The sequence below is a fragment of the Asterias rubens genome, chromosome 18 (genome assembly GCF_902459465.1).
Source record: "Asterias rubens chromosome 18, eAstRub1.3, whole genome shotgun sequence".
NCBI classification, from domain to species: Eukaryota; Metazoa; Echinodermata; class Asteroidea; order Forcipulatida; family Asteriidae; genus Asterias; species Asterias rubens.
In genome coordinates, this window is record NC_047079.1 from 4,811,972 (window position 1) to 4,839,362 (window position 27,391).

General features: G+C 39.9%; 2 protein-coding genes across 6 annotated transcripts; one reads left to right on the forward strand and one right to left on the reverse strand.

The window, feature by feature from the left end:
- Window positions 1–509: 509 nt before the first annotated feature.
- LOC117302108 (ABC transporter G family member 14-like) lies at window positions 510–15,805 on the reverse strand. Of its 3 annotated transcripts, none has more exons than XM_033785905.1 (13): window positions 15,633–15,805; window positions 8,905–9,047; window positions 8,296–8,468; window positions 7,658–7,763; window positions 6,916–7,016; window positions 6,373–6,534; window positions 5,485–5,578; window positions 4,357–4,594; window positions 3,590–4,049; window positions 3,111–3,168; window positions 1,915–2,132; window positions 1,136–1,347; window positions 510–849 (listed from the first exon to the last, which is right to left on the reverse strand). In XM_033785905.1, the coding sequence occupies exons 2-13, from the start codon at window positions 9,029–9,031 to the stop codon at window positions 651–653; spliced, it is 2,148 nt and encodes a 715-aa protein (XP_033641796.1). In that variant the 5' UTR covers window positions 9,032–9,047; window positions 15,633–15,805; the 3' UTR covers window positions 510–650. The 3 variants fall into 3 exon arrangements, with proteins under 3 accessions (XP_033641796.1, XP_033641797.1, XP_033641798.1); XM_033785906.1 differs by lacking the exon at window positions 15,633–15,805 and adding an exon at window positions 11,181–11,224; XM_033785907.1 differs by lacking the exon at window positions 8,905–9,047.
- A 1,054-nt stretch (window positions 15,806–16,859) lies between these two features.
- Window positions 16,860–26,647, forward strand: LOC117302184 (putative deoxyribonuclease TATDN1). 3 transcript variants are annotated; one of them, XM_033786000.1, is made up of 13 exons: window positions 16,860–16,919; window positions 18,610–18,630; window positions 18,839–18,883; window positions 19,177–19,226; window positions 20,091–20,154; window positions 20,861–21,010; window positions 21,754–21,796; window positions 22,290–22,375; window positions 23,467–23,507; window positions 23,917–23,993; window positions 24,647–24,717; window positions 25,507–25,639; window positions 25,978–26,647. In XM_033786000.1, the coding sequence occupies exons 1-13, from the start codon at window positions 16,880–16,882 to the stop codon at window positions 26,072–26,074; spliced, it is 918 nt and encodes a 305-aa protein (XP_033641891.1). In that variant the 5' UTR covers window positions 16,860–16,879; the 3' UTR covers window positions 26,075–26,647. The 3 variants fall into 3 exon arrangements, with proteins under 3 accessions (XP_033641891.1, XP_033641892.1, XP_033641894.1); XM_033786001.1 differs by having other exon boundaries at window positions 16,897–16,906; XM_033786003.1 differs by lacking the exon at window positions 16,860–16,919 and adding an exon at window positions 16,932–16,957.
- The last annotated feature ends 744 nt before the right edge of the window (window positions 26,648–27,391 follow it).

Sequence of the window (27,391 nt, forward strand, 5' to 3'; positions counted from 1 at the left end):
CAACTCTATGATACAAATTAAGTATCGAAATGATGAAGCATTTGAAAAAAATCGTCAATAACCCAGTAGCATTAAAGCTAGCCAAGGCGCAAACTAAACCAAACAGGGACAAATTTCATAGAGGTGTTTGAGTAAACAAGTTTGCTTATTGCTTTAAACAACATCCAGATTGTGCATGTGACATGGTACTTAATGGTAAACCTTATGCTAGTAAGAATAATATGGTTTACGATGAGCTATTTTTGTGCTGAAAGCAACTCTATGAAATTGTGCGCCGGATTGAGTACTTTTGGACTGAACTTTTGGACGCTAGGTAGGTGGCAGCAGACTACCCGGTTAATCCTTTGTTCTTTGTGATGTGCGCAAGCTCTGAAATACGAAATGTAATAGACCGTTTCGTAAATACTGGGGCGCGAAGGTAAAGCTTGGAATTAGGTGCATTGTGGTCTAGCTGGTGATCAAATTTGATCCATATCTATCCCACAATGCACCTCATTCAACAGTCTGCGCTTGCGCAATGGTTATTTGCGAAAAGGTCTATGGCAATTTATCCGGTAAGTCTGCTGCCACCTAGCATTCCAAAGTCCCCCATTAGTGCCGGGTATTGATAGTCTTTTTTCGTGTTTTTGAAGTTCAATGTTGACTTCAATTCACCCAGGCGTGCGGATGAAACGAAGCACAACGTATCCCAGGATACGAAATACCACAAAGTACCCGACTACTATCGCGCAGATCGCTTGCAATGGCAGTGGTATTAGTGCTATATGGTCGAGTACCTTGACGCTATCCACGTGTGTTAGGTTCGAGCTTGGACCACACTCGTCAAAAACGCTGTTATCTTGACGGCATCTGTACAAAATAGCAGAAAAGAACGTGTTACATCATTCTTAATATTGATTGTCCATTTATTTCATCTATATATTGATTAAAACGACACTTGCAGTAAACAATACTGAATTATGGTTTGTAATGTACAAAATGTAGTGTAAAAAGCAGACAACAATTGAATGCACTTTCGAAACAAACTGCGACTAAAGACTCTGGCTTCGGCACTGTTTGAGAATCCGTGCAGAAAGTGTAATTTTGTTTTTCAAAAGTACTGACGGAAGCCTTGATTTAAAAAACGGCGTCTTACTTGACAGGGTTCCCATCCATGCCAAACTCAAAGTGCATCTGCAGAGTAAATATGTAGAATGTATACGACAGGTAACTAGACCACTCCAGCCAGACCGGTAACTGCTCTATGTAGAAACCACCAAGCATGAGAGTGGTCAGCATGAACAGTGAGACGGTGATGACCGCTTCCTGGATGGAAGGGGCAGACGCACTGATGGTCAACCCTATAGACTGTCCAAAATAAAATATTTTAAAAAACAATCAAATTCAACAATGGAATTGCTGTTTTGGAATCGTTGAAAAATAGTTGCAAATCCAATTAGTAAGTGTGACGTCATTGTACTGTACCGCTTGACCACTGCACGCCATTTTGTTCAACGTTGTCGCTGCTTACAGTCAACAGCCATATTATACCTTTTTGTATTGCAACGTCACAGCCCGAGTGTTTGCCAAACGAGAATGGAAAACTAAGGAAAGCCATCAATGCAAAACAAAAACAGATAGCTATTGTTTGTAACAATCTCACGCAAATAATTTTAGTTAAACATTGTTGACAACAAAAGACCAACCAACCATGTGAGGTAAATAATAATAATTAATTGAAAGTTTGCAGAAATGTTAAAATTACAGGACTGGGTGTTTGACTAAACATTCGGCCGTCCATGCCAACCAACTCGGTTTGTTTTTGTTTATCAACAATGGAATTAAGGTCTATAACCGCCACATAAATCGGATAAGTTTTCACTCTTTCAACCTCGGATAGGGCATGCAATAAAAAGGAAGATGCTTTAATTTTACCTGTCCCACTAGAACGTTTACAAGCAATGCACACCAGGAGGCAAGGAATGATAATGGTGAGCTGTTGAGACCAGCCATCCAGTACGTAATGATGTAGTAGATTGAAGGCATTATGAGGACCAAGGGTAACTCACTAAGCATCTTAGAGAGGTAGTAAGCAGAGAGGCGGTAAGCTCCGGATAGTCGTTCTTTGTTCACAACGGCCCGCTCCGCCGGAACTGTTTGGAACAAAAAGAGCAATTATTTATGACAACGGGGTAGGTTGTTGGCGCTTGTTTCGACTACACTCCCCGGGGTAAAAGTTTGACCCGGATTACAGATCCCTGTGGTTCTTGACCCATTTCTGGGCTATGCTGACCTGGGTCCAGTTTCAGCTGCTAAGCACAAAAAATTGCTTAGCATGAATTTTGTTGCCTTGATAAAAACAGGATTACCAACCAAAATTCCAGGTGATTTTCAGGATAAGCAAACAACAGCTGAATACAATGTAACAAGCAACATGCAACAAATGGAAATTTGGTTGGTAATCCTGTTTTTGTCAAGGAAGAAATTTCATGCTATGCAATTTTTGTTGGCACTGGAACTGGATTAAATGGGAATTTAATTTGGATTCTGAGTCAGTTTGACTTTTTTCGGTATAATTTTGACACAAATCCCGAGTTATACCGAGTCAGGCACTATATAACAGGACTGGAAAGCAAAGCCAATTTCTGACCGTTTTTTCCCCGTGTGTGACACTTTTTTTCTGAGTTTCCAACGGGGATTTGATCTAAATACATATAGTGCCAAAGGGTCGATTGAGGTTTTTTTAATATTAAAACTATGTATATCAAAGGGACGGTGGGCATGCAACAATGATGCGATGCTAGGGCAGGAAGCTGGATTGATCCTAGACTTAATTGTGGACAAGTTGTTCATGGTCCCACGAGGTGAGATAGTCGAGTTGTAGAAGTCGGGCAGCGCGCAGTAGTCGCGCAACCAGCAGTTCGCGCGGAGAGCACCGCTGTAACTCGACTATCTCACCGCGTGGGACCATAAACGACTTGTCCACCAGTCTAGATTGATCCAAGATAGGCCTCTTTCATTGGAGTTTCAGATGCAGTGATATTTTCACACGGCGGTTGGTTTTTATAGAACTATGGTATTAAAACATGAGCAAAGACTGGATGTCTCTTGGTTGAAGGTATTATACTTACAAGCATTCATCACCATGAACATGGATTCAAAGCCCCAGTAGACCAACCCGAAGAAGTACTGTAAAAGATAAGTTTACAATCTTTTATAGTCGTTGATTAAAATAATCTGATATGAATATTTTGACCCAAACCCATCTCGAACAAGTACAGTCCTGGCATGATGCCACAAACACCGGCGGGGTAACCCCTTCTATTAAACCACTTTCTCCCTGTGCATCACACAACGCACGGGACCTACAGCTTTATGTCCCACCCGAAGCAATAATTGTATAAATGTCCTGCAGCTTATTTCATCACGAAAGCTGCTGCTCGGAAGAGTCTGGAAACAAGTCAGTGACAAGATCAGGACTCGAAATCACACTCGGTTGATCAGAAACACAAGAGCTTGAGTATGGTGCTCTTGACCACTCGGCAACGACATGGGCCTTTCAAGATGGTTTTACACATTCTCAAAACAAAAATGAAAACAATATACTTACGAAGCCTCTGATGTCGTTGATCCTTTGCTCTTCGTGCTGTGTTTGGAACCAAAGTAATCCAACCACCACAGCCAACAAGATGTTCTTAATGAACAGGAACTTAGATAGGAAGACGTCTCGGGACTGCCTAAAGTTCCTCCGGGTCAGCGTCCGGAGTTGGTCCAAGAAGGTAGTGGGCCACTTCTCCAAGTTGTCCGGGGATGACGAGGTACTGACCTTCCGTGTCCTGAGCTGTTTTTTACTGTAGAAATGTCCCCCCGTGTCGGACGACACAACTCCGACCACGCCGATCGCCCCGGAGAGTGTTACCAGAGCGTTACGGCGGACGCCCCAACTGGAGGAACCGATTGCGGGGTCGTTGGCTGTGCTGCGACGGCGTTTCGAGTGGTCGCGATCCGGTGAGACACTTGTCCTTCTGGCGTGGTTTTCTTGCTCTGAAGAGGATGACAGTCTGGAGCCTCTAATCGGATGAAGACGTTAAAAGTTCATGGATTTCTCTCGATTATTTATTGACTATTACTATAGGTTTTCTCGGTCAAATTCGGCAAATGAGCAGGTATCCCCGAATCCCTAAATGCCAAATCCACATTGTTTTTGTTGAAGGTTGGACAATCTCGTTTGCTTTATCAAACCTCACCTAATAATAAACCGACCGTGAGAAGCTACCCCTTTTACTAATAGCCGTTTTCTTACAATGCTTTATAAAAATCAACACTTATCCACTGCCCTTTTAAAGCCATAAATGCCGCGATCATTAGTAGACCTACCTTTTGCTTTGATGCTCAGGTGGATGGTACAATCCCAATATATCGAAGGGCACATCGTCCGATAACGTGCTCAAATCGACCCGGTCAAGGGGTGACGGGAGACGGTCATGGCATCCATGGATCCAATCAAATGGCGTTTGGGACTCTCGTGATTCCCGCGTGGTCGTCCGCCATGTCTTTCTCTTGGCGGCATCAAAGAGTAATGAAAGCTCATCTTCTGTTCCTTTCGACTTGTCCACTATGACGACATAGAGGTAACGTCAAAGATAATCAGCAACTTTGATATTTTTGTATAGATTTATTATTGTACTGACTTGAAGTCGTCACTACAAAAACGGCGGCCATTTTGAAACTCGCAAAAACAACGTGTATCGCACAAAGTACGTCAGATTTTGTTCATACAACATGGGACGTCTTTTGTGAAATGTTATTTATATTCCAGAAGCTTGTTTATGTCTACAAATGTTGCTCAATCCTTTTGAAAGTAGAATCTGCAAAATGCACACTGCCACGCGTTGATAATAGGGAGGTTTAGCTACACGTTATGCGAGGAAATACGTGAACGTGAACGTCTGAAAATTGTGTTGTTAAAATCTCACGTTTTTAGCAAACGTGAAGTTGGTGAAGTTGCCTCAACAGGAGACTTTCCAACGCTAGGTAGCAGCAGACATACCGGGTAAATTTCCATTGTTTACGTAGTTCTGAACATGCGCATAATTCTGAGAACAATGGATTTACCCGGTAAGTCTGCTGCCCTCTATTGTCCCAGAAAGTCTCCCATTAAGTCAGGGTATACATTACATGTACATGTACGTGCAGACGTCATACGTGAGCATGAAATAAGCCCAAAGTGGGGACGTCGTCTAAAACCACACAATGAGTTTGACGTTCACGTTCACATTTTTACTCCCGTGCAGATAAACCTCCCTATTGTCCCATCATGCGAGTTTCAAAATGGCGTCTACTGACTTCAAGGAACGCTCTGTAAACCTGTAACATGACAATTCTTCAAAATGTCAAATTTGCATTGGTTACAAAGAATGTAGTTTTGACCATCGTTAAATCACTCATTCCATCGTCAAGTATTTGAACGTTCTTTTGCTACTTAATATTGTGTTGACAACTCACTCAAAAAGTCAGCCGGGTTGGTGTGTGGCTCGCAGTGGAGACCTAGACTTCCAAAGTAGTCCAAAGCTTCGTTAGCCCGCCCAAAATAAATAGCCTGTGTACACAACATACATGTCACACCATTACAATCGTGGGTTATCAAATAATTATCTGACTTGTGTTCTGTAACCACTACCTCGTCCTTCGGATGGGACGTAAGGCCGTAGGTACCATGTGTTTGATAATGTTCGTTTTCAAATATAAAATGAAGGAGTTTGCCCAGGTGTTTATGGCAGTGGTTGCTGAATTCACCGCGGCACCGTGCACTTCATGTAAGACGGTCAATAAACTGGTCTCAAATGATTAAACTAATAATGGACAAAACCTATACTTATCTCAAAACAAGAAGTAACTGTAACAGTAAACTTGCGGGTACAACCATTTTTAGTAAATTTCTAGTGGGATTGTTGGCTCTGAAAAGAGCCGCTGTGGTCTTGATGTTTCGAATAGTATACTCTGCTCGTCTTCAAAACGTGTCTGTGTATAGAGCGCCTTGTTAGTACAGTACAGTATTCTTTGGTAAACGCATGTTATTTCAGACGACAACATTGTATAAAATATATATATATTTTGTTTTATACAAGTAGACTTGTTTTGACCTAGCCTAGATTAAAGATACTTAGAAAGTACTCACATACATCTACAACGTAATGTATACCGTACAACAGCTGATGGCACATGTCCATCGCATCTTGAGATACGACGCTATATAGTATCCGTGAAATCGACCCCAGTACACGATGCACGCTTTGTGTTATTGTATGGAGTGCGCTGGCTGGGATTTTTATGCCGGTCGCGGCTGGAGCGCCTTGATCAAGCTAGTTTTGACCATGAAAACTGTACACTCACCTGTCCCGCAACCAATAGCAAGAGTTTGTCAAACAAGTGGAAGATCTGACTGGATGGTTGATGGATGGTCATAATGACCGTCTTATACGTGTCTGCGGCGTACTTCTTCAGAGTCTCGACCAGCATCATTGAGGTCGTCGAATCAAGGCCTGACGTGGGTTCCTAGTCAAAAACAACGGGAGAATTGAAATGGTGCGTGAGATCGAAGTTGTGTAATTTTTCAGAGAGCTGCTTACAAGTTTGCTAATCACAAGCCATTGTCTGCTACACAGAAAGAAGAGTACTTGCTAAACACCACGTGATTATGGAAAAATTGTATTATTTGCTCCCGATCATGTTACTCGCATAAATAGATCTTTATCAAGGTGCGGCCATCTTGATTTTCTCGCATTCAAACCAATGTAACCATACTGAGGCTGGAAGAAAAGTTAGTCTGGTTCTTTTTTGTACATTGAATAGAAGCATTCATTACTGCTTTCAGATACAGGGAACATGACCAAGACGGTGGCAGCATGATAGAGGTATATACATTAGGATACGTACGTCTAGCATAAGCACAGCGGGGTCCATCAGCAGCTCACAGGCGATGTTAGCTCGCTTCCTCTCACCGCCTGATACTCCACGCTTCAGATAGTCACCGATTTCTAGAATTTGATTATAAAGGGAATCAATGTGTGGTGAAGAGGTTTTCAACTAGTGGTTTAATCCCAACGAGGCCTGGTTCTTGATAATTTAAAGAGGGTCCTATTCACATCCGTATACATGCCTTTGAAACAATGGAAAACACCCTCAATTTACCCAGAGATTATCATTTAACAAATAATTTAAAGAAAATCAGTGGCGGCTGTTGAGCCATGGAAGGGCCGCCAGTGTTTCTAGTATACAGCAGGCCCAATTTCATAGAGCTGCTTAGCACACAAATTTGCAAAGCATGAAATTTTTGCCTTCAGATAAAAACAAAAGGATTACCGACCAAATCTCCACTTGATTTTCAAGATAACCAAACAACAGCTGAATACCAATAACAAGCAATATGCAACGAATGAAAATTTTGTTGGTAATCCTGTTTTTATCAAGGAAGAAATTTCATGCTGAGTAAATTTTTGTGCTTAGCAGCTCTATGAAATTGGGCCCTGGTAGTAAACAGATTGCGCCACAACGCTTTGTGCTACTGCACACCACTTTGTGTCACATTCACGTCCTGTCTACATGCCAAAGATATTAGGTGGGTCCTAATAAAGTGACTTTGGCAAATGACGACATCTTAAATATTATTTGTACTTACTGGTATCGAGGCATTTTCTGATATCTAGGGTGTCTACAATCTCTTCGACGCGGCGTTCCTTGGCCTCGTATGGCATGCTGGAGGGAAGGCGAAGCCTTGCGGTGAACTGGTGGTAACGAAAACATCGAATTAATACACCGACTGTCACAGTCACACTTGCAACGATAATTAAAGGACATTGGCAGTGTTGATGAGGGTGTAACAATTACATTAAGATGGACTGGTATGGCGTACGCCTACTTAAAGCCATTGGACACTTTCGGTAAACAGTATTGTCCATAAAGGCTCACACTTCGTGTATCACAAAATGGCGTGGTAACCTTCCGGTGCTTACTGCAGGAGAATAAATGACGCCATAATGCAATCCATTGTGAGCGCGCAATTATGGCAACCTAATTGTTCTGCTTACCTGTGAAATACGCTTGCATCTTAGCAAATTTTTCTGCTACAGTATAAAGCACACAAATTTGCTTACCGTTAAGCATTGCCATGCAATTAGGCCCAGTATTCTTACTTGTAACAAATCTGTGAAAATCAACAGGTTCTTCATTGATCGTTACCAAGTAATTTTTTAAGCTACAATTATTTTGAGTATAATTACCAAGGATCCATTGATTTTAAAATTTAAGAAATCTTACCATAAGTGTCTCCCTGATGGTGAGATTGGCAAAGAAGATGTCATCTTGGAGTACGAGAGCGATCTTCCGACGTAGCGCCTTCGTGAGTGGGAAATCGTTGATCATCACGCTGCCGAAATCGAACTCTGCCAGGCGACCAGAGATGACGTGTAGCAAGGTAGTCTTCCCGCAGCCTGAAATTATGACAACATTCAAAACAAATATTTCTCCTCTGCTTAAATTTGACGGTATGTTGTGACAGTTTAAAGTAGATAGTGTTTTTCTTGTCGCAAGATTCTGAGACAATAACTTTCTTATTCGAGCTTCTCTAAATACGGGAATGAACCTGATGGATTTACTTCATTATGCCACTCTTTTAGATAAAACGATGATGGAACTCGCGGCACAACAAAATGAGCGGCAAATGAGCTAAGCTTCTTTCGGCTTCGCAGGATACCAGTCACAAACTGTACACGTGACATGGTAGTTTGGCTTATTCTGTCGCTTAATAGCTACTTTTTCATTACTCTTTGAAACTGGGCCCTGGTATTCTCAAATGACATCACGTGCATTTTCAAGACACTTCTCCTACCCCTAACTATTGACCAAGATGCATTTGAGTCTGCTTACCACTAGGTCCGAGCACTGCCATGAGCTGGGCTGGTTCAGCTAACCCACTGACATCTTGCAGGATGGACGTGTTACCCACCATCAGATGGATATTTTCAAACTTGAGAGTGGCTCCAATCTTCGTCATTTTGTTTCTCAGCTTTCTGAAACAAATCAAGAGGTTGGATAGTATAGACCTTATCGATGGCGAAATACGGAGTAGGGGAAAATCATACGGACAGTCACTAAAACAAGCCAAATGGAGATGGGCTGGACCTCCATGGCTGGGCACACTGCCCGAAGAAATGACAACAGATGGACAACACGAATAATGGATTGGCAACCAAGGACAGGGACAAGAAAATAGGTAAGAAGATGGAGAGATGACTTCTAGGTATGTGCAGGAACAGCATGGACCAGAACTGCAAGAAGTAGAAACAAAATGGCGTCGACATGAGGAGGGCTGCATCCTACACTGGATGAACATGATGATGATGATGATGATGATGATGATGATGATGATGAAGATGACGATGACGATGCAATGATGATGACGATGACAATGACGATGACGATGACGATGATGATGACGATGACGATGACGATGACGATGACGATGACGATGACGATGATTTTGTTGATGATGATGATGACGATGATGATGATGATGATGATGATGATGATGATGATGATGATGATGATATTAATGATGATGATACTCCGGGCGGGCTCGATTTCATAAAGAGCTCAGCTTGAAGACTGACCTTAACTGCCTACCGATCTTAATTACTAATGAGCAAAGTGTGACCTCATCTTAATTACTAATAAGCAAAGTGTGACATCACAATACCAATCACTATGGTAACTATTGACAACTCATCTTAAGATGAATCTTTAGTGCAGCTGAAGACAAACGCATGACACTGCTCGAAACGTCGATACCTTTCTCACCCCAACAGTGTTTCTCTGTATGACGCCTTAACTGCCCTACTGCAAAACAAATGCTATCGCCTAGTTGAAACTTTGGCTACATGTCAACGCAGTCTGCATTAACACCTCAAAATGCAAGAACTTTTTTTGGGAGGCCTACATACTAGTTTGTTTTTGCAAAGAAAGTGCAAGTTCTCTCGGCTCGGCATGAAACCGTAACTTTATATAATGCTCTAAATATTCCATTTCCTTAAATAGTGAACACGAAACGCTTGATGAAAGTAGGCAGTCAACACTAACACATCAAAGAAGAAGATTTGATGGTACACGATTAACCAATAATGTAAAATCTGGGACAGGAAATCTTACACTAAATTCAAACGGGAAGTTATTTCAGTTATCAATATACAAAGAATATAAATTCTGCTAATCCTTTTCAACCACTGAAACTAAACTGCGGATTAAACCCGTCAATCATCTCGAGAACTTTCCTATAAAGATATGTTTTCTGTCAATTTTTTTTAACAAGCTTGATCTACAACAGATTCACTGTATCTTGGGTGTTCGGAAGATGGCATCAACGCTCGAATTGAATGCATGTGTTTGTTAGAGTTGAGTCACAGTGTATAAACCCCACCTCGGTCTCACGCCACTAAACCTCACCTCGTTTCCACGCCACGTTTCAATGCCCTTGGAACCAGTGGGTAATCCTTTTTAGTGTGAAGTACGCATTTTGTTAAAAAGCCTTGAATTTATGAGAAAGAGGTGAGACAAAATATGCTGGATTTGTCTAATGTTGTTTGTCTGTCAGGTAAAGATATCAAACATTTTTATGTAATTTTTCACATTGATTCCGTTATTAAAATTAACCGGTGAAAATTTCATTTCAAATGATGGTAGCGCCGTGCTTGAGATTAATGTCTGGCAGGGGCAGAATTTTTTACAAATTATAAAGCTGAAAAGGACTTATGACGAGTTCAGTTCCGTATCCATTGACGTTAAGACGCATTGAATCCTTACTCGAGATGGTAGCGCCGTGCTTGAGACTAATGTCTTGCGTTTCGTGAAGTCGGCTGATGGTGATGCCTTGTCCAATCCCTGGGAGAATGCGTAATTTTTACCCAATTTGCCGTAAACAAGCCTTTAAGATATTAATGTGCAAGTTTTTAAGAAGACATCGCAAGACAAATTAATGTTATACACAGGCTTCACTCCCTGTGCAAGACACGCCCAAAAAATATTTCATTTTAAAACTCACATACACGAATGCAACGCCGTCATGTTTTACATCATTTGACGAAGAACTAAAAACATTTTTAACAGAGGAATTTCCGAAAAATTAATCGCTCAAAACTTGATTATCTTACCTGAATTATTTACCTGTATAGAAAGACTCCGACTGGCTCGTCACTAAGCCGTCACACATAAATACTTGTATAAGAAAACCAGCGGATATGTCACTCATTTTAGTATTATTGTAAAGCAGTCATCAGCCACAGCAAATTAAGTCATTTAACAATAGCTATGCGTCACTGTTAGATAGACTGACACACAACGTCGGCAGATCTTCGGCCATGAACTTCTGCTCCGTCGGTTTCACTATTGATGTTTTTAAAACTAATAATGGAGTATGGTATTGATGAGGCCTTGGTGTTGTGTTTTTCTATCTGTGTGTTTTTATTTAGATTTTGCATTGTGGCATGAAAATGATTGTTTGTTTTATGGCGCGTATGGGTTTCTGTCTAACTATAAAGTACATGTTACTTTGGGTGGTCGTTATTTAAAGACAGTGGACACTATTGGTAGTTGTCAAAGACCAGTCTTCTCACTTGGTGGATCTCAACATAGCATAAAAAACCTGTGAGCATTCTTTAGCTACAACAAATATTAACTCAAAGGGAAGGTTCACGTTTGGTAATTACTCAAAACAAATATTAACTTAAAGGGAAGGTACACGTTTGGTAATTACTCAAAACAAATATTAACTTAAAGGGAAGGTACACGTTTGGTAATTACTCAAAACAAATATTAACTTAAAGGTAAGGTACACGTTTCGTTACTCAAAACACTTAAAGGGAAGGTACACGTTTGGTAATTACTCAAAACATATTAACTTCAAAACTGACTTGGTAATGAGCATTGGAGAGCTGTTGATAGTATAAAACATTGTGAGAAATGACTCCCTCTGAAGAAACGTAGTTTTTGAGAAAGATGTAATTTCTCACTAAAATAATAAAAAACTTCCAGCTCAAATTCGTCCAATAAGGGTGTTTTTTTCTCTCATCATTTTCTCGTAACTTCGAAGACCAATTGAGCCCAAACTTTCACAGGCTTGTTATTTTATGATTATGGTGGGATACACCAAGTGAGAAGACTGGTATTTGAAAATTACCAAACGTGTACCTTCCCTTTAAGTTAATATTTGTTTTGAGTAATTACCAAGCGTGTACCTTCCCTTTAATGTCCATGCATGAAGAATAATAAGTAAATTAGGATGCAAAATCTGAGAAGCCTTTATTTACTAACCGTCCTGATTTTGGTCCTTTCCCTCCAGGCCAAAGCCAGGGTTTAGAACTGGCATGTTTTGCGGTATCAGAAAATTTTGTCAACACGTCATTTGACAATAGATTTTATAAGTTGATTGATTGAAGCAAACGGAAAAGGAAAAAAATAGTCTCAAGTGCCTGCAGGCTTGAGACTAACTTTTATTATTCCTCAGATTTTGTGGGAGGGGAAGAGTGTGATCCGAAGTTATGGGTTGAAATGAAAGTATAAAGGGAAAATATATCATCGATGACTGTATTGTGGGTATGTGTGTGTGTGTGTGTTAATGTTTTTGATTTTATGGCGTAGGATTTGAGTATGAAATAACGTTCCATTCCATTGACCTGTTGTGTACACTTTATCTGTCCGTGGCTGCCGAGAAAAACGAGAGCGATTTTAAACTGGCAGATAAAAACCCACACATTCAAGCGCTGCCGGTGTCAGATGCAATTGTGTCCGCCCTGCAATACTGTACGCTCCGGACACTTTTGCATGTGCAACCGTGTCCGGGGCTATGCAAACCATCCGGCGGACATGTACATGTATGTGCGCACGTGAGCGAGCGTGCGTGCACTGAATATTGAATATGCAGCATGAATATTCACGTATTTTATGATTGCAGCGAATACCCAACCGCCGAACATTTAATTCATGACATGCACTTAGCATGTCCAAAAATGGCGAACACGGTATTCCGTCGACCAAGGGCGTTTAATTTACTGCAAGGACGGTTTTGCACGGGGGCGGACACAACTGCATATGCAAATGTGTCCGGGCGGACACAGTAATTGCATGATGCATACGATTGAGTATGCAAAACCGTCCGGCGGACATTATTGCATATGCAATAATGTCCTCCGGATAGTATAGCATAGAGGATATCATTATATTGCATGCGACACTGGCTTTGCATCATTCTTTATAGCTAAATATAAGCGCATGCGAAACTTTTTACACGTAATTGGAAATAGTTTGACTTTCAGTCAAGTAAGTTATTTTTTTGTGGTAACTTTTGGTAGTCCAATATCCGCAAATTGAAGTAATTTTTTGTTTAAATTTTTACTGCAATGTTTAATGTATACATGTAGTATACAAATGTGTACTTTTTATGAGCTAGGTCTGGGAGGGCACATCTTTTTTGATGTCAGTTTTTGGACTTTTGCCCTTCCCTGGACGGCCTGTGCTTGTTTTATTGTTTTGCTTTTTTTGTCCGAAGACTTAAAATAAATAAAATAAAATAAATTGTAGCCTTTGAAGGAAATTCGGTGAGTAAATCCAATCCAATTGTCTGAGTTTAAGCAAAATTTATCAAAGTTTTCAGAAAACGATCAGGCTAAAGCGGTAGTGATCATGGGATGGATTTTTTGTTTCACTAATATTGAACCGTTTCAATATTGCAACTAAAAACTAAGCCGTTAAACTTGTTTTTTTTTAAACGCAACTAGTTAAGAGCATTGTACATGCAAGACTGGGCCCCTGCCTCGAAGTGTGACGTCAGATGTTCAGGCTAAGTACATGCAAGGTTCGTGAAAAACAGTAAACATTTGATTATGTAAAGTCCACGTTTCATTTCGCCTTAAAAATATTGAGAAACCTGGAGTAGAAGTTTACATTATCGTAATATCCGTTAAAAAAAACGCCAGCAAAATTGTTTAACTGTCCATCAGTACGTCATCAATCATAATGTCATTATAGTTGCGGCATCATGCCAAAAACCCCAACAGTCAAACAATGAAGACTTTGTATTTCACAAAGCTTTGTATACTTCTATATTTCACAATAATCATTCCAGTTGTAATCCAACAACACCCTACTGGTGTTTCCAACAATAAACACATGCTGGGAAACGTCTTGGTTTAAACCAATTTTTTACACAATATTGAACAAAAGTGGAGTAAATATTGTGAGTCTAAATCCGTGGGCTTTCACGGCGCCAATAGTCGCCCGTGAATTTATGGCCGTTCCCGAGGCCAGATGGAGGTAGGTCGAACCTTTGTTGAATCCCGTGGGTTTTATATTATAATCTATGGTTTATAGGGTTGATTGATTGGATAAGAAAGGAATCGTGCACCCTCCCCACCAATTCCACAAACTACCAGTGTGGCAAGTTACAGGCACTGGACACCTTTGGTAAATTTGTCAAAGACCAGTCTACTCACTGGGTGTATCTCAACATCATGCACAAAATAACAAACCTGAACAATTTGAACTAAATTGGTCGTCAAAGTTGCGAGATAATAATTGAAGAAAAAAACTCAATTGTCACACGAAAGTTGTGAGCTTTCAGGTGCTTGATTTCGAGACCTCAAATTCAAATTCTGAGGTCTCGAAATAAAATTCAAATAATTTAGTGGAAAATTACCCTCTTTCTCAAAAACTACTTTACGTCAGAGGGAGCCGTTTCTCACAATGTTTTATACTATCAACAGCTCTCCATATATCGTTGCTAACATTTATTTTGAGTAATTACCAATAGTGTACACAGTGCCCCTAAACAGAAAGGGAAACCTTGTTAAAGAACTATGTGGCAATTTACAGAAAACTGGTTCCAGGCTAGGCATGGATGCGGAAATCTCCCAAAAGAAAAGGCTTAAAGCCATTGGACCCTTTCGGTAAACAGTGTTGTCCAAGGCCCACACTTTGTGTACCACAACTTCTATATCAAATAACAAACCTGTGAAAATTTAGGCTCAATCGGTCATCGGAGTCGGGAGAAAACAACGGAAAAACCCACCCTTGTTTCCGCGCGTTTCGCCGTGTCATGACATGTGTTTCAAATAAATCCGTAATTCTCGTTAACGAGAATTTATATTGTTTTGCTGTTTTCTCAAAAAGTAAAGCATTTCATGGAATAATATTTCAAGAGAAGTCTTTCACCATTGCCTTCTGTAAACCCTGTATGTTATTTGTAAATCTGTTAACTTTTTTTTCTGAACCGAAAGGGTCCAATGGCTTTAACATGAATATTCACGCGGCCAGATGGTTTTGAAAATATCACAACAAAGCTATACAGTGCTTCTTCTTGGTCCCTATATAACCAGTTTCAGGCAATTTCCAATAGAAAAAAACTATTTACATTTGAATGTTCATAAAATAACTATTATATAGAATCGTAAGACATCGTTTGAACAAAATTACTGATGTGCCAAAGTGGTATTTTGTATGTACCCTATACTGCAGTGGGTTGTCTCCAAGGTGCCTGCAACAGTTGTCCCGTGTGACAACCCTAAGATTCTGTGCCTATGAGTGTTTCAAAATTTCAAACCAGAACCTACCTTGTATTTTGTATATTATAGGCTACTTTATTTTCCAAGCCACAATCAAAGTTCTTGAAGGGGGCTCTCGGCCGATTTCGCTGTCTTTAGTCGATCTGATGCCCAACAACTCGATCGAGTCTTCAAGTGAAGTACGAACCCATCCGAGGTGTTCTTGATTGCGAAATGCGGCAGTTGAGTTCCGTGTTCTGAGCTAGCCCTGCGAGGCCCCCTATTTTGACAGCACAAACTCCGGATCCGTCTGATCATTCAACTGTGCCCAAATTGACGATTATGGGTCACTTTTGGTTTTCCGCCTTTTGTTAGCTTAAGAAACATAATAATTGTCGTCTACGCGGGCTTTTGTGGGTTTACAGACTGCTATTTTAGAGTTTTTGTCCAAGTCCCGTTGGCGGATGAGATTGGGCGGAGAGAGATGACTTGAATAAACAAACAAACATTACAACACGAAATTGAAGGAAATAGTTATTTACTTGCGCTTCGGGCCAGAGTGATTGATCCTTTAGCCTCAAAAAGTTTTCATTTGAATCTACGAAAGCAAAAACACGATGAATGACGAGAGTGTTAAAGGGGACATTTCGGCAGAGAAAAAGAAAGTCACAATATGACTTAAAGTGCAAGTCACTGACGTATACTTATAGTATACTTATCAATATGAACTCGCTCATAATTGTAAATAAATAATATGAAACTTCTCATAAAGTCACAAGCATATTTAGGACATTCTAAGCTCGAAATCATGTGATTATGATTATGTCATAGCTGTGACTTATGAGTTAAAAATGGGTTGTAACTTATAATTATTTTAACTACTTTATTTTCACTACTTTTTAAACAATTTTGTTTTATCCGTGCATTGCTCTCGAAAACCAGTTAGGCGGGCCTATGTAATACTATAATAATAATAATAGTGTAATTGAGTTTCTATTTTAAAATAATTTTTATACTGTAATTTGACCTTAGGGTCGCCATTGGAGATTATTATGCTTAAAGAATCAACCAATAATGAATGAATGGATGAAATACTTACTTTTTTCTTCGCTCAATATCCCTTAAAATGATCCATTTATAACTCTAGAAAAATGGCAATAGAACTGAAGCGACTGACGCACGAGTCTTCGGAATCAAGACATGGGTAGGTGACTTACACAAGTTTAGTAATGGAAACAGGTCGTGTAAAAGGACGCCATCTAATTCATTTCAATATAATAATTTAAACGGTACCAATCTAAACTGAGTAATGCAAGATGGCGGCCTCCACGAAGTTGAAGCAGGTTGGTCTTATTGGTAAGAGAAAGGAGGCACTACAGAAGTATTTTGACTCAGTAAGGAAGAGGCTTCAGTCCAGATATATCCCAGATACAAGCTAGGGGAAGTTGTTTCATCTCATGACGTTCGAAAACATTGACATATTTATAAATTTTTAATTTAAATTAAACTAAAAATAAATCATCACGATCAATCATCTTCAGAATCTTCAGAAATTATACTGCATGAAAACGCATTTGCATGCTCATGCAGGCTACCCAGATTTTTGAAATGGGCTTTCTTCCCCCATGGTTAGACTTCCAAGGTTTATGGCGTCAAGTCTGCTTTGATTGAAGTATTGAATGAATGAATAAATGAATAAAAAAAAAAATAAAAAAATGAATGAACACACATGGCATCCCTGGGCATGGGCAGATGGGTGCGTTCGGTTAAGCTGTTGACCCCGTGGTGCTCATCAGGGTGAGCCCCTGACAAGAGCTAACTGATCGATCACTCGCCCTCTCGTGGTGACGTCATGCACCACGGGCCAGCCCCAAGTGACCAACTAGTAACTAGTACTGAGTAGTAGTGCACACTCCACAATACGAGCAGGGCACTTGGGGCTGCTCACCCGGGTGAGCGTGAGCCCCCGGAGTGACGTCAAAGCTATTCGAACGTATCGGGGGCAGACCGGGTGGACCCAGGGAAGCTAATTCTTCAAGTTCAAGTTCAACGCACCCAATTGGAATGGGCACCCATGCAATGATGACTGGGGTGTTAGAATTCAGTTACCCAGTCCGTGGCCACAGTTGACACTGTATTTTGTTTGTGTTATCCTCGGCAACCACTGCTCATATAGAAACTACATCCTAAAGAGATAACGTTCCGTATCGCGCCACCACTTTTTCACAAATTTTTACAAAAAAGGATATCTCATTGAGGTAAATTAGATACTATATTATTTCATATATCGAATGAAAAAGTGGTGGCGCCATACGGAAACGTTTCCATCCTAGGAAGGCTCCGACATACTAGTCACCTACATACTAGTCACAGGAGCCTCCATAGAGAAGTAGGCTTAAGGCCAGTTTATAGTCGGTTGCGCGATGGTCGCGCGACGGAAATCTTGCGTGCAATCCTAAGACTGAGGGATAACTTTCCGTATTGCGCCACCACTTTTTCACTCATTTTTACAAAAAGGGATATATCAATCAGGTAAATTAGATACTATATTATTTTATTTCGAATGAAAAAGTGGTGGCGCCATACGGAAACTTTTCCAGACTGAGGCCTAAAAACCGTGTCTTTTTGTGGTCACGCGTCTAGATTTCCGACACCCAACCATCGCGAGACCGACTATAACTTGGCCTTTAGACTATATATAATAATCAAACTATATATAATAATCAAACTTTTGTATTCCTCCTTGGAAAAGGTTGAAAGTGTAATTTGTTTTGTAGTTTTTACACAATGTTTTTCTTTTCCTTTTACTCCTTTTTTTATTTAGACCAATCAGCGTCAAAATGTGTGTGTATTTGACTGGGACTAAATAAATCAAATCAAATACTTTCCTGACCGTTTGATTATTATTTTTTATATATCATAAACGATTGATTACATTTCGATTACAATACATGTATAGTAATTTTATTTTTCATTTTAGATACATTAATTTCTGTCTGACGACTGAATAACTAATTTTCCTCTTTTTTGTCTGACTGTTTTACAGATATTGGACTGAATTTAACAGGTATGTTCATTTACATGCTTGATTGATGAAAGGTTATCACATTAATTAATCAATGATATTTTAATACAAGTAAATAGAAATCAAAAACTATTATTATTTGAATGTCTGTTTCATCGACATCTCTGGTAAGGTCTTTATAGGTTGGTCCAAAATTTAATCATCACTAATTACTCTTTCCCGTTTATTCTGTTTACCCTTTTTTTTGTAGATTCCATGTTCAGGGGCATCTACCATGGCACACAACGACACAAAGGTAATCTTTTAGAACCACAACTAAAGACAACATTTTAAGTGAGACTTCCTCTTTTCAGCTGATTTCCTCTGTTTGGGTTTTGACTTTCCTCTTTTTTTCCTTCACTTTCTTTGTACAAAAGTAAAGGAATATTATCTTGTCCTCTTTTTTTCTTACTCGGTCTTCTTTTTTCCTCTTTTTTTTCATGGATAGTTACTCACATACCTGTAGTTTTAAACTTTTCTTTCTAATGTTCCTGTTTTCTATAATTTCTTTTATCTAACTAATCATAACTCCTAATGTTGTTTTTCCAGATGATCTACTTGATGTGTTACAAAGAGCTTTTGATGTAGGACTTAAAAAGGTTGGTTGTCTCGGTAAAATTATCAAGAACCAGGTCTCGTTGGGATTAAACAACTAGTTGAAAACCTCTTCACCACACATTGATTCCCTTATTTACCATTGCCAAATTTAACGGAGCTGCTTTAGCACAAAAAGGTCGTCGAAGTTGTGAGATATTAATGAAAGAAAAAGACACCCTTGTCACACCATGGTCACACAACGTTGTGTGCTTTCAGATGCTTGATTTCGAGACCTTAAATCTGAGGTCTCAAAATCAAATTCGTGGAAAATTACTTCTTTCTCGAAAACTACGTCACTTCAGAGGGAGCCGTTTCTCACACTGTTTTATACCATCAACCTCTCCCCAATCAAGAAAGGTTTCGTGATAATAATTATTATTACCAATGGTGTCCACTTCCTTTAAAGGGAAGGTACACGTTTGGTAATTACTCAAAACAATTATTAACTTAAAAACTGACTTGGTAACGAGCATTGGTGAGCTGTTGATGGTATAAAACATTGTGGGAAACGACTCCCTCTGAAGTAACGTAGTTTTTGAGAAAGAGGTAATTTATCTGAAAGCACACAAATTTGTCCAACAAGGGTGTTTTTTTCTTTCATCATTTTCTCGCAACTTCGATGACCAATTGAGCCCAAATTTTCACAGGCTTGTTATTATATGGTTATGATGGGATGCACCAAGTGAGAAGACTGGTCTTTGACAATTACCAAACGTGTACCTTCCCTTTAAGTACTGCCTTAGTAAATAACTGGTAGTTGGGCTTGGCTCCATGATGCATTTAGGCGTGAAGGGGGATGCAAGAAGGAACTTTAAGCCCATACAGCATGCCTTTTTTTTTTAATCTGAGCTGTTGTTTCTCTTTAGATGTTTATCACTGGAGGAAATCTTAAGGACAGCCAAGAAGCACTTGAGCTCGCTAAGACAAATGGTAAGTATTTATCATGATTGTCTACTGATTTCATTTGCGTTTTTCAACCGATTTCTCTTTTGTGGATAACACAAAGTTTGTTTGCAAACAGACTGTTCAAAACAACACCATCTACCTCCGTGATTGCATCATCAAGGAATGTTATAAAAGGCTGATAACTACATTGTGTTTGTCTGTCCGTATGTACGGGATCAAAAGCTCTTGTTTCACCGTAAGGCCGGTTTATAGTCGGTCGCGCGATGGAAATCTTGGAAATCTTGCGCGCAATCCTAACACTGAGGCCTAAAAACCGTGTCTTTTTATGATCGCGCGTCTAGATTTCCGACGCCCGACCATCGTGCGACCGACTATGACTCAGCCTTTAGGCCTGAATGTTGTCCTATTTTTGAGATTATTTATAAATCCATATGTGTAAACTGATAGCATATAACTCCTTTTTTGGTTCGCCTTATACATTATGAACCTCCATTTTCACAACTTACATATCTGTTTAATCATGGCAACATTGAAATAAGTGTATTATCTATCTAGATACTACGAGGGCCATAATTGGTTGATAGAGCTGTATAAATGCATTATTTTATCATCACGTCTTGTGTTAAAATTTTGTGCAGTGAAGAGAACATCAGAGTCATTGACCCTTCAGTCAGATCACTGTGCTATGATTTTAAAGCTTCTCGTTAACCCTGTGACCTTTGACATTTAGATGCCCTTTTCAGCACAGTGGGATGTCATCCGACACGGTGTAAAGAGTTCGATGAAGCCCCAGGGGGTCCTGATGAATATTCAGCAGCTTTGCTGAGTCTGGTTCAGATGAACAAAGACAAGGTGATAGCGATCGGTGAATGTGGCTTGGGTAAGTCCAGCAAGCTTTCTTTGATGCACTTGAAGATGCACCTGAAGATATCACTACGACATTACATTTTGCTTCGAAATTGAAGATCGTTTCACATCTGTTTTGTTTCTTTTGTTTTTTATTTCCAAATCTCACAATAAATAATCCTAAAACATACAAAAAAAGGAACAAAGGGTGATAAGACTAAGAGGAGGGTACTAGGAAAAAGCCTAGCCTTGACCATACAGGTATAATATTCCTCCTACTTGAGTCGGATTTTAGATTCTCAGAATCATACCTTACACTAACATTGTCGTGGAAGTGTCGTGGCCGAGCGGTTAAGAGCTCTGAATTCAAACTCTGGTGTTTCTGTTGTGCAGAGTGTGGGTTCGAGTCCCAGTTGTGACACTTGTGTCGATGAGCATGAGACTTAACCATTGCTTCGTCCTTCGGATGGGAGGTAAAGTTGTTGGTCCCGTGTGTTGTGTAAACGCATGTAAAAGAACCCAGTGCTCTTATCGAAAAGAGAAGGGGGTTCACCCCAGTGTTCCTGGTTTGATTGGCTACATATTGCGCCACAGCTCTTTGTAAACCATTAAACGGTGCTTAACAGGAAAAGTTCTTACACTTTGAATCGTAGCTCCACATTCGTTGCAGGAAAAATACTGTGTGCTTTGATACGCTCCTTTAAGGGGTGTGATAAAGCGCTATGTAAGGACCAAGTATTATTATTGTTATTATTATTATTAAAATTTGTCTTTCAGATTATGACAGGCTGCACTTTTGCCCAAAAGAGCAACAACTCAAGTGAGTCCTTTTTGATGTCGTGATTCAGCTTGTTAAAGACACTGGACACCTTTGGTAATTGTCCAAGACCAGTCTTCTCACTTTGTGTAAATCAACATATGCATAAAACTACAAACCTGTGAAAAATTTGAGCTCAATTGGTCATCGAAGTTGCGAGATAATAATGAAAGAAAAAACAACCTTGTCAGATGCTTGATTTCGAGACCTCAAATTCTAAATCTGAGTTTTTTTTGAAATCAAATTCGTGGCAAAGTACTTCTTTCTCGAAAACTACGTTACTTCAGAGGGAGTCGTTTCTCACAGTGTTTTATACCATCAACAGCTCCCAAGTACTCGTTACCAATAGTGTCCACTGCGTTAAAGTTTCAATACATGTTATAAACAAGTTTGGGCTGAGCAAAGAATAGAGGATTAAAGTTTGCACGAAAAATTTGAAAAAATAATTAATTACCTAAAGTATTCACAGATGTCATTCTGTAACTTGTAATAACAGGTACTTTGAAAAACAAATGGAGCTGTCTGAAGAAACAAAGCTTCCTTTGTTTCTACACTGTAGGAATTGTCACACTGACTTCATCGGTAAGTCTTGTTTATAAACCCAAATCTACCCGACCATGAAACGCTAAATTTCCATTGTTTACGTAATTTTGAGCATAGTGCTTTTTATCGAGAACAATGGACTTGCCTGGTAAGTCTGCTGCCACCTAGTGTTCCTGAAAGTCTCCCAATCATAGAGGTATATATGAGAACTAGAGGGCGCACTGGCCTATATACGCGCATTTTGCTATTTTCTTAGTTGACAAAACAGCATCGCACAACGTGTGTTTGTGCGGCCATTTTCTAAGTTGACAAAACAGCATCGCGTAGCGTTCAATAAACACAAACTTCAACGCGCGTACAGAATGGCGCGCGCATGTCTCCTTGCAGTCTCGTTGCGTTTGTGCAAGAAGCATCACCAGTGCGCCCTCTAGTTCTAAAATATAACTCTATGGAAAGGCCCTATGGTTAGGCGTCTGAGTGTGTTGCTAAGGATGTCCTTAATACTTCAATGCATGATGATGTGGAAATCTAGCCGTAGCTGTAGCTTCCAAATGACAGGGGCCAATTTCATGGCTCTGCTTACCGCCGGATTTCTGCGCTAGCCTTGTAAGCGTAGAATGCCTAGAACATGGAGTACGCACGCGCAGAAGCCAAAATTCGCTGCTAACCCATGAAATACGCCTGCTTCCGTAAGCGCCGATTCTGTGCTTACGGTAAGCAGAGCCATGAAATTGGGCTCTGATCCATTAAGCTCCACTCCATTGCGTATTGACCAATCACCCATTGCAGAACCAAAAGTCTGACACTATAAAGTCCGTCATGGGTGCGCGTATGCTTAGCGCGCGCGGCAGAGTTGTGCAGATTGGCATTGGAGAGGCTCACGTGTTCTTGCTCATGTGTGCCCCGTGGGCGAAGCCTAATGGATCGATGTATTCGGAAAGTGCTCAATTTCATAAAGCAATACAATTAATTGTAAGACAAATTGTCAGTATTACCATAGTGATTTGTATTGTCACATCACATCACATCACACTTTACTAAACAACTACGATTGATTTGCAGTTAAGATCAATCTTAGCTCTTTGATATTCTCAACCTTGATTAACTTTCTTCTCATGTTTTTATTTCAGATATCCTGAAGAGAAATCGAGACAGATTCGTTGGAGGAGTTGTAAGTTTTCAAAATAAAGAGACACAGTTTTTTCAATTTACCAAACCTGCCAAAAAGACTAACCTTCACATTTAGTGTATCTCAACGTATGCATAAAATAACAAACATGTGAAAATTTGAGCTCGATTGGTCGTCAGAGTTGCGAAATAACTATGTGTGCTTTCAGATGCTTGATTTTGAGACCTCAAATTGTAAACTTGAGGTCTCAAAATCAAATTCATGGAAAACTACTTCTTTCTGGAAAACTACGTCACTTCAGAGGGAGACCTTTCTCACAATGTTTTATACTATCAACCTCCCCCCATTACTCGTTACCAAGTGAGGTTTTATGCTGATAATTATTTTTGAGTAATTACCAATAGTGTCCAGTGTCTTTAAGTCTTATCTTAGGTATGTTTTCTTCCAACAGGTTCACACATTTGACGGCACCAAAGAGGAAGCCAGTGCTTTCTTAGATATGGGTCTCCACATAGGCATCAACGGATGGTAAGTTAAAAACAAACAATTTATGCTTACCTAAATAAGGTTACCAGCCCAATCTACCATGTCACGTGTACAGTGTGTGACTGGTATTCTGCTTATTTCAGCTAAGCAAAAAATGGTCAGGCAATTTATCCTGTGTAATCAGTTCTATGAAATTGTGCCCTGGCCTAGTCTAGCTATAATGGTCTAGTGGTAAGACATCTGCCTTAGAATGGAATAGTTTGTTGGTTCGCATCCCATCAGAGTAATTAATATGCCTGTAGATTTTGTTCCACAGGGGATTCTGAGAAAGTTGAGTGTTGACCCATTGCACACTTGTCACACGCGGCGACTGACGCCACGCTCACCATGTTGGTGGTTAATAGGTTTGCGTGTAAACGCCGCGTGGCCTATAAAATGCGCACTTCACTGAATAACACACGTTGACATTGACCACCAAAATGGCGCATCCAAGATTATTCCGATGACGACATCAGGTGAATCGGGTCAATACATCCAATATCAGTGTCTGGTAAAATATTATGATATTTATTATCCCTGATGCAAGTTTAACATGTTTTTTTTGTTTTATATAGGATTTGAGGCATTGCATGGTGAGGTATCAATGTATATTTGGTTTGTGGTAACACCATGTGTGTCTTCTTATGTACCAACAGTTCTTTGAAGACGGCAGCTAACATTGAAGCAATGTGCTCTGTCCCCAGTGACAGACTTCTGATTGAAACAGGTAAATATAAGTTGGGTACAGAGAAGTACTAACTACAAAGAGGTGCTAAGTACTGAGAGCTACTAGGTACTAAGTTGTGTAGTAGTAAGTGATAAAAGGTCCTAAGTACGAATTACCACTAGATAGTTAGAGACTATGTTATAAGTATAAAGATATACTAAGTACTTACATTGCAGAGGTACATATGTATTGAGTAGTGGTCCTACATGTATGTACATGTAGTAAGTGGTATGTGGTACTAAGTACTAAGAGCTTAATACACAATGTAGGTACTAAATACAAAGAGATTCAGAGAGAGCAACTTAAGAGGTAATGTACACAGGTATTAAGCACTAAGAAGAGATCCTAGGAGGTACCTTTAAGTACTTGGAGCTTACTAGGTACTTGATACTAAGTACTTAGAGCTTACTAGGTACTAAATACATTTAAGAGATAAACATAGAGAGACTTTAAGATTGTCTTTGTGTCTTTGTGTGAGATTCAAACAAGCCATGACGGATCCAAACATATCAAGAGGTCCTAGGTAGTAAGAGGTACTTGATACTAAGTACTAAGAGCTTACTGCATGTAGGTGCTAAGTACAAAGAGATAAACAGAGAGAGACTTTAACATTGTCTTTGCTTTTATAGACGCCCCAGTGTATGAGATTCGACCGAGCCACGCTGGATTCAAACATATCAAGGGGTCCTAGGTAGTAAGAGGCACTTGATACTAAGTACTTAGAGCTTACTAGGTACTAAATACAAAGAGATAAACATAGAGACTTTAAGATTGTCTTTGCATTTAAAGATGCTCCATGGTGTGAGATTCGACCAAGCCACGCTGGATCCAAACATATAAAGACGACGTACCCCTCTAAGAAGAAGGAGAAATGGGAGGAGGGATTCTGTGTTAAGAGTCGGAATGAACCTTGCCATATCATGTGAGTTTACGATACAAACCAAAATTGGATCTTGGAACAAAAGATGTTGATACAATGGCAGGATCTAAGGGAAAGGTTAATTGATTGACCTAGCTTGCTTTATCTTCTTTATTCGACCCAATGTAACTAAACCGAGGCTGGAAGGAAAATACAGTCTGGTCCCTTTCATGATATGAAATTTAAAACTGACATTGTATTTGTTGTATGCAGGGTATCAGACACAAAATGACTACAGAATGAAGGCCAATCAAGGAGGGACGTTTAAGAATTAAAACTAGAGCTCCACCAATAAGGGATTTGTCAAAGTCTTAACTTTGAAATGTTTGCTTTCTTTGCAGACAAGTCTTAGAAGTCATGGCTGCTGCCAGAGAAGAAGACATCGAGGAATTGGCCAAGAACTTGCTTGACAACACGGAAAAACTTTTCTTTAGGTGATATCAACCTTGATGGTAGATGGACATGCAGAAGTTATTGTAGCACTGAAGAGGAGGGAAAGGCCCTTGGGACGAGACGCTAACTGTCCGCTCGGGGAGTGTTTCAATAGTCGGAGCATTTGGAATGTTCTAATTCTTTATTGAGAGATCGCCTGAAACCATCACAAGGCCTGAACAACCACTTCAAGGTGAGGGCTACACTAATCTTATTTGGGCTGTTGAACCAGGGGCATGTTTCCACCTACTCCTGGGGCTGAAAAGGGGGAAAATCTCCTTCATTTGTAGCTTGGGGTAACATTGTCTTGGTTCAGCGGAACAATCAGACGGTTCACTGGATTGTAGGTAGACGCCACCGGAAAGGTTCTTTTGCACCAGGTGCCAAATTTTGAGATGCTCCATTGCTAGTGTATTTGTTTTCTATTTTTAATTTCTCTGAAACTTTGTCGATTGTCCTAATAAAAACCATCACTTCAACAAGTTATTTTTCAGAAAAATACAGCTAAAACTTTTGGTATAAATCATTTTAAAAAAGATCCTTAAGGCCCGGTCCCACTGCAGCGATAACGAAAACGATAACGACCACAACGCAAAGAGAACGCATTCTATTGGTTGAATTGCTCCACGCAGAATACGCACACGCTCATCCAACCAATGGAATGCGTTCTCTTTGCGTCGTTATCGTTATCGTTCTCGTTATCGCTGCAGTGGGACCGGGCCTTAACTATATAGGAGATGTTCAAACACTATGTGGCATCAATCATGCTCACAGATTTTCAAAAGTTCAGGTAAATTTTGATCATGTTCACCTTCTGTGAAAAATAAGATTGTTTGTACAGTGTCAGCTTCTGCCAGGAGATCTTCAAACAGATCTGCAGATACAAACTATCAAATGGCTTGGGCTCTACATTTGGCTTTTTTACTTTAGTACTTTACTGTTGATGTACCATTTATTTAGTACTTGAAGGTGTGTGGGTACCAGTTGCAATCCTGGGCCTTTCTCAAACCTCGGCTTTGGCTTCGGCTCTGGCTCCAGGCTTTGTTTGCTGATGTTCAAACCACCAAAAAATGTATTGGCCGGAAGGAGGCAATTTGTTCGTACTTGCTGCGTTTCCACTGCGTAAACAGCGCACGGAGCCCAAGCAGAGGTATGAGTAAGGCCCCTGGACTCTTGATGGGGCCCATTGACATAGCGAACAGTGTACAAAATAAAACGGTCTATTTGAAACAAGCTTTGTATAGAACTTTGATTTTCAGTCCATCTACTCTTCGAAATATGAGTCTGTGTTTATGCACACTGATTTCTGTGATCATAAAATAG

Coding starts and splice junctions, on each gene's coding strand:
- LOC117302108 (XM_033785905.1), bottom strand. CDS start 9,031: ATGACGAAGATTGGAGCCACTCTCAAGTTTGAAAATATCCATCTGATG. Junction 4,595..5,484: donor CAACCCGGCTGACTTTTTGA/GTGAGTTGTCAA, acceptor ATGTCGTCATAG/TGGACAAGTCGAAAGGAACA. Junction 2,133..3,110: donor GTTCATGGTGATGAATGCTT/GTAAGTATAATA, acceptor TGTTCCAAACAG/TTCCGGCGGAGCGGGCCGTT.
- LOC117302184 (XM_033786000.1), top strand. CDS start 16,880: ATGGCGGCCTCCACGAAGTTGAAGCAGGTTGGTCTTATTG. Junction 16,920..18,609: donor GAAGCAGGTTGGTCTTATTG/GTAAGAGAAAGG, acceptor ACTGTTTTACAG/ATATTGGACTGAATTTAACA. Junction 22,376..23,466: donor TTGTCACACTGACTTCATCG/GTAAGTCTTGTT, acceptor TTTTTATTTCAG/ATATCCTGAAGAGAAATCGA.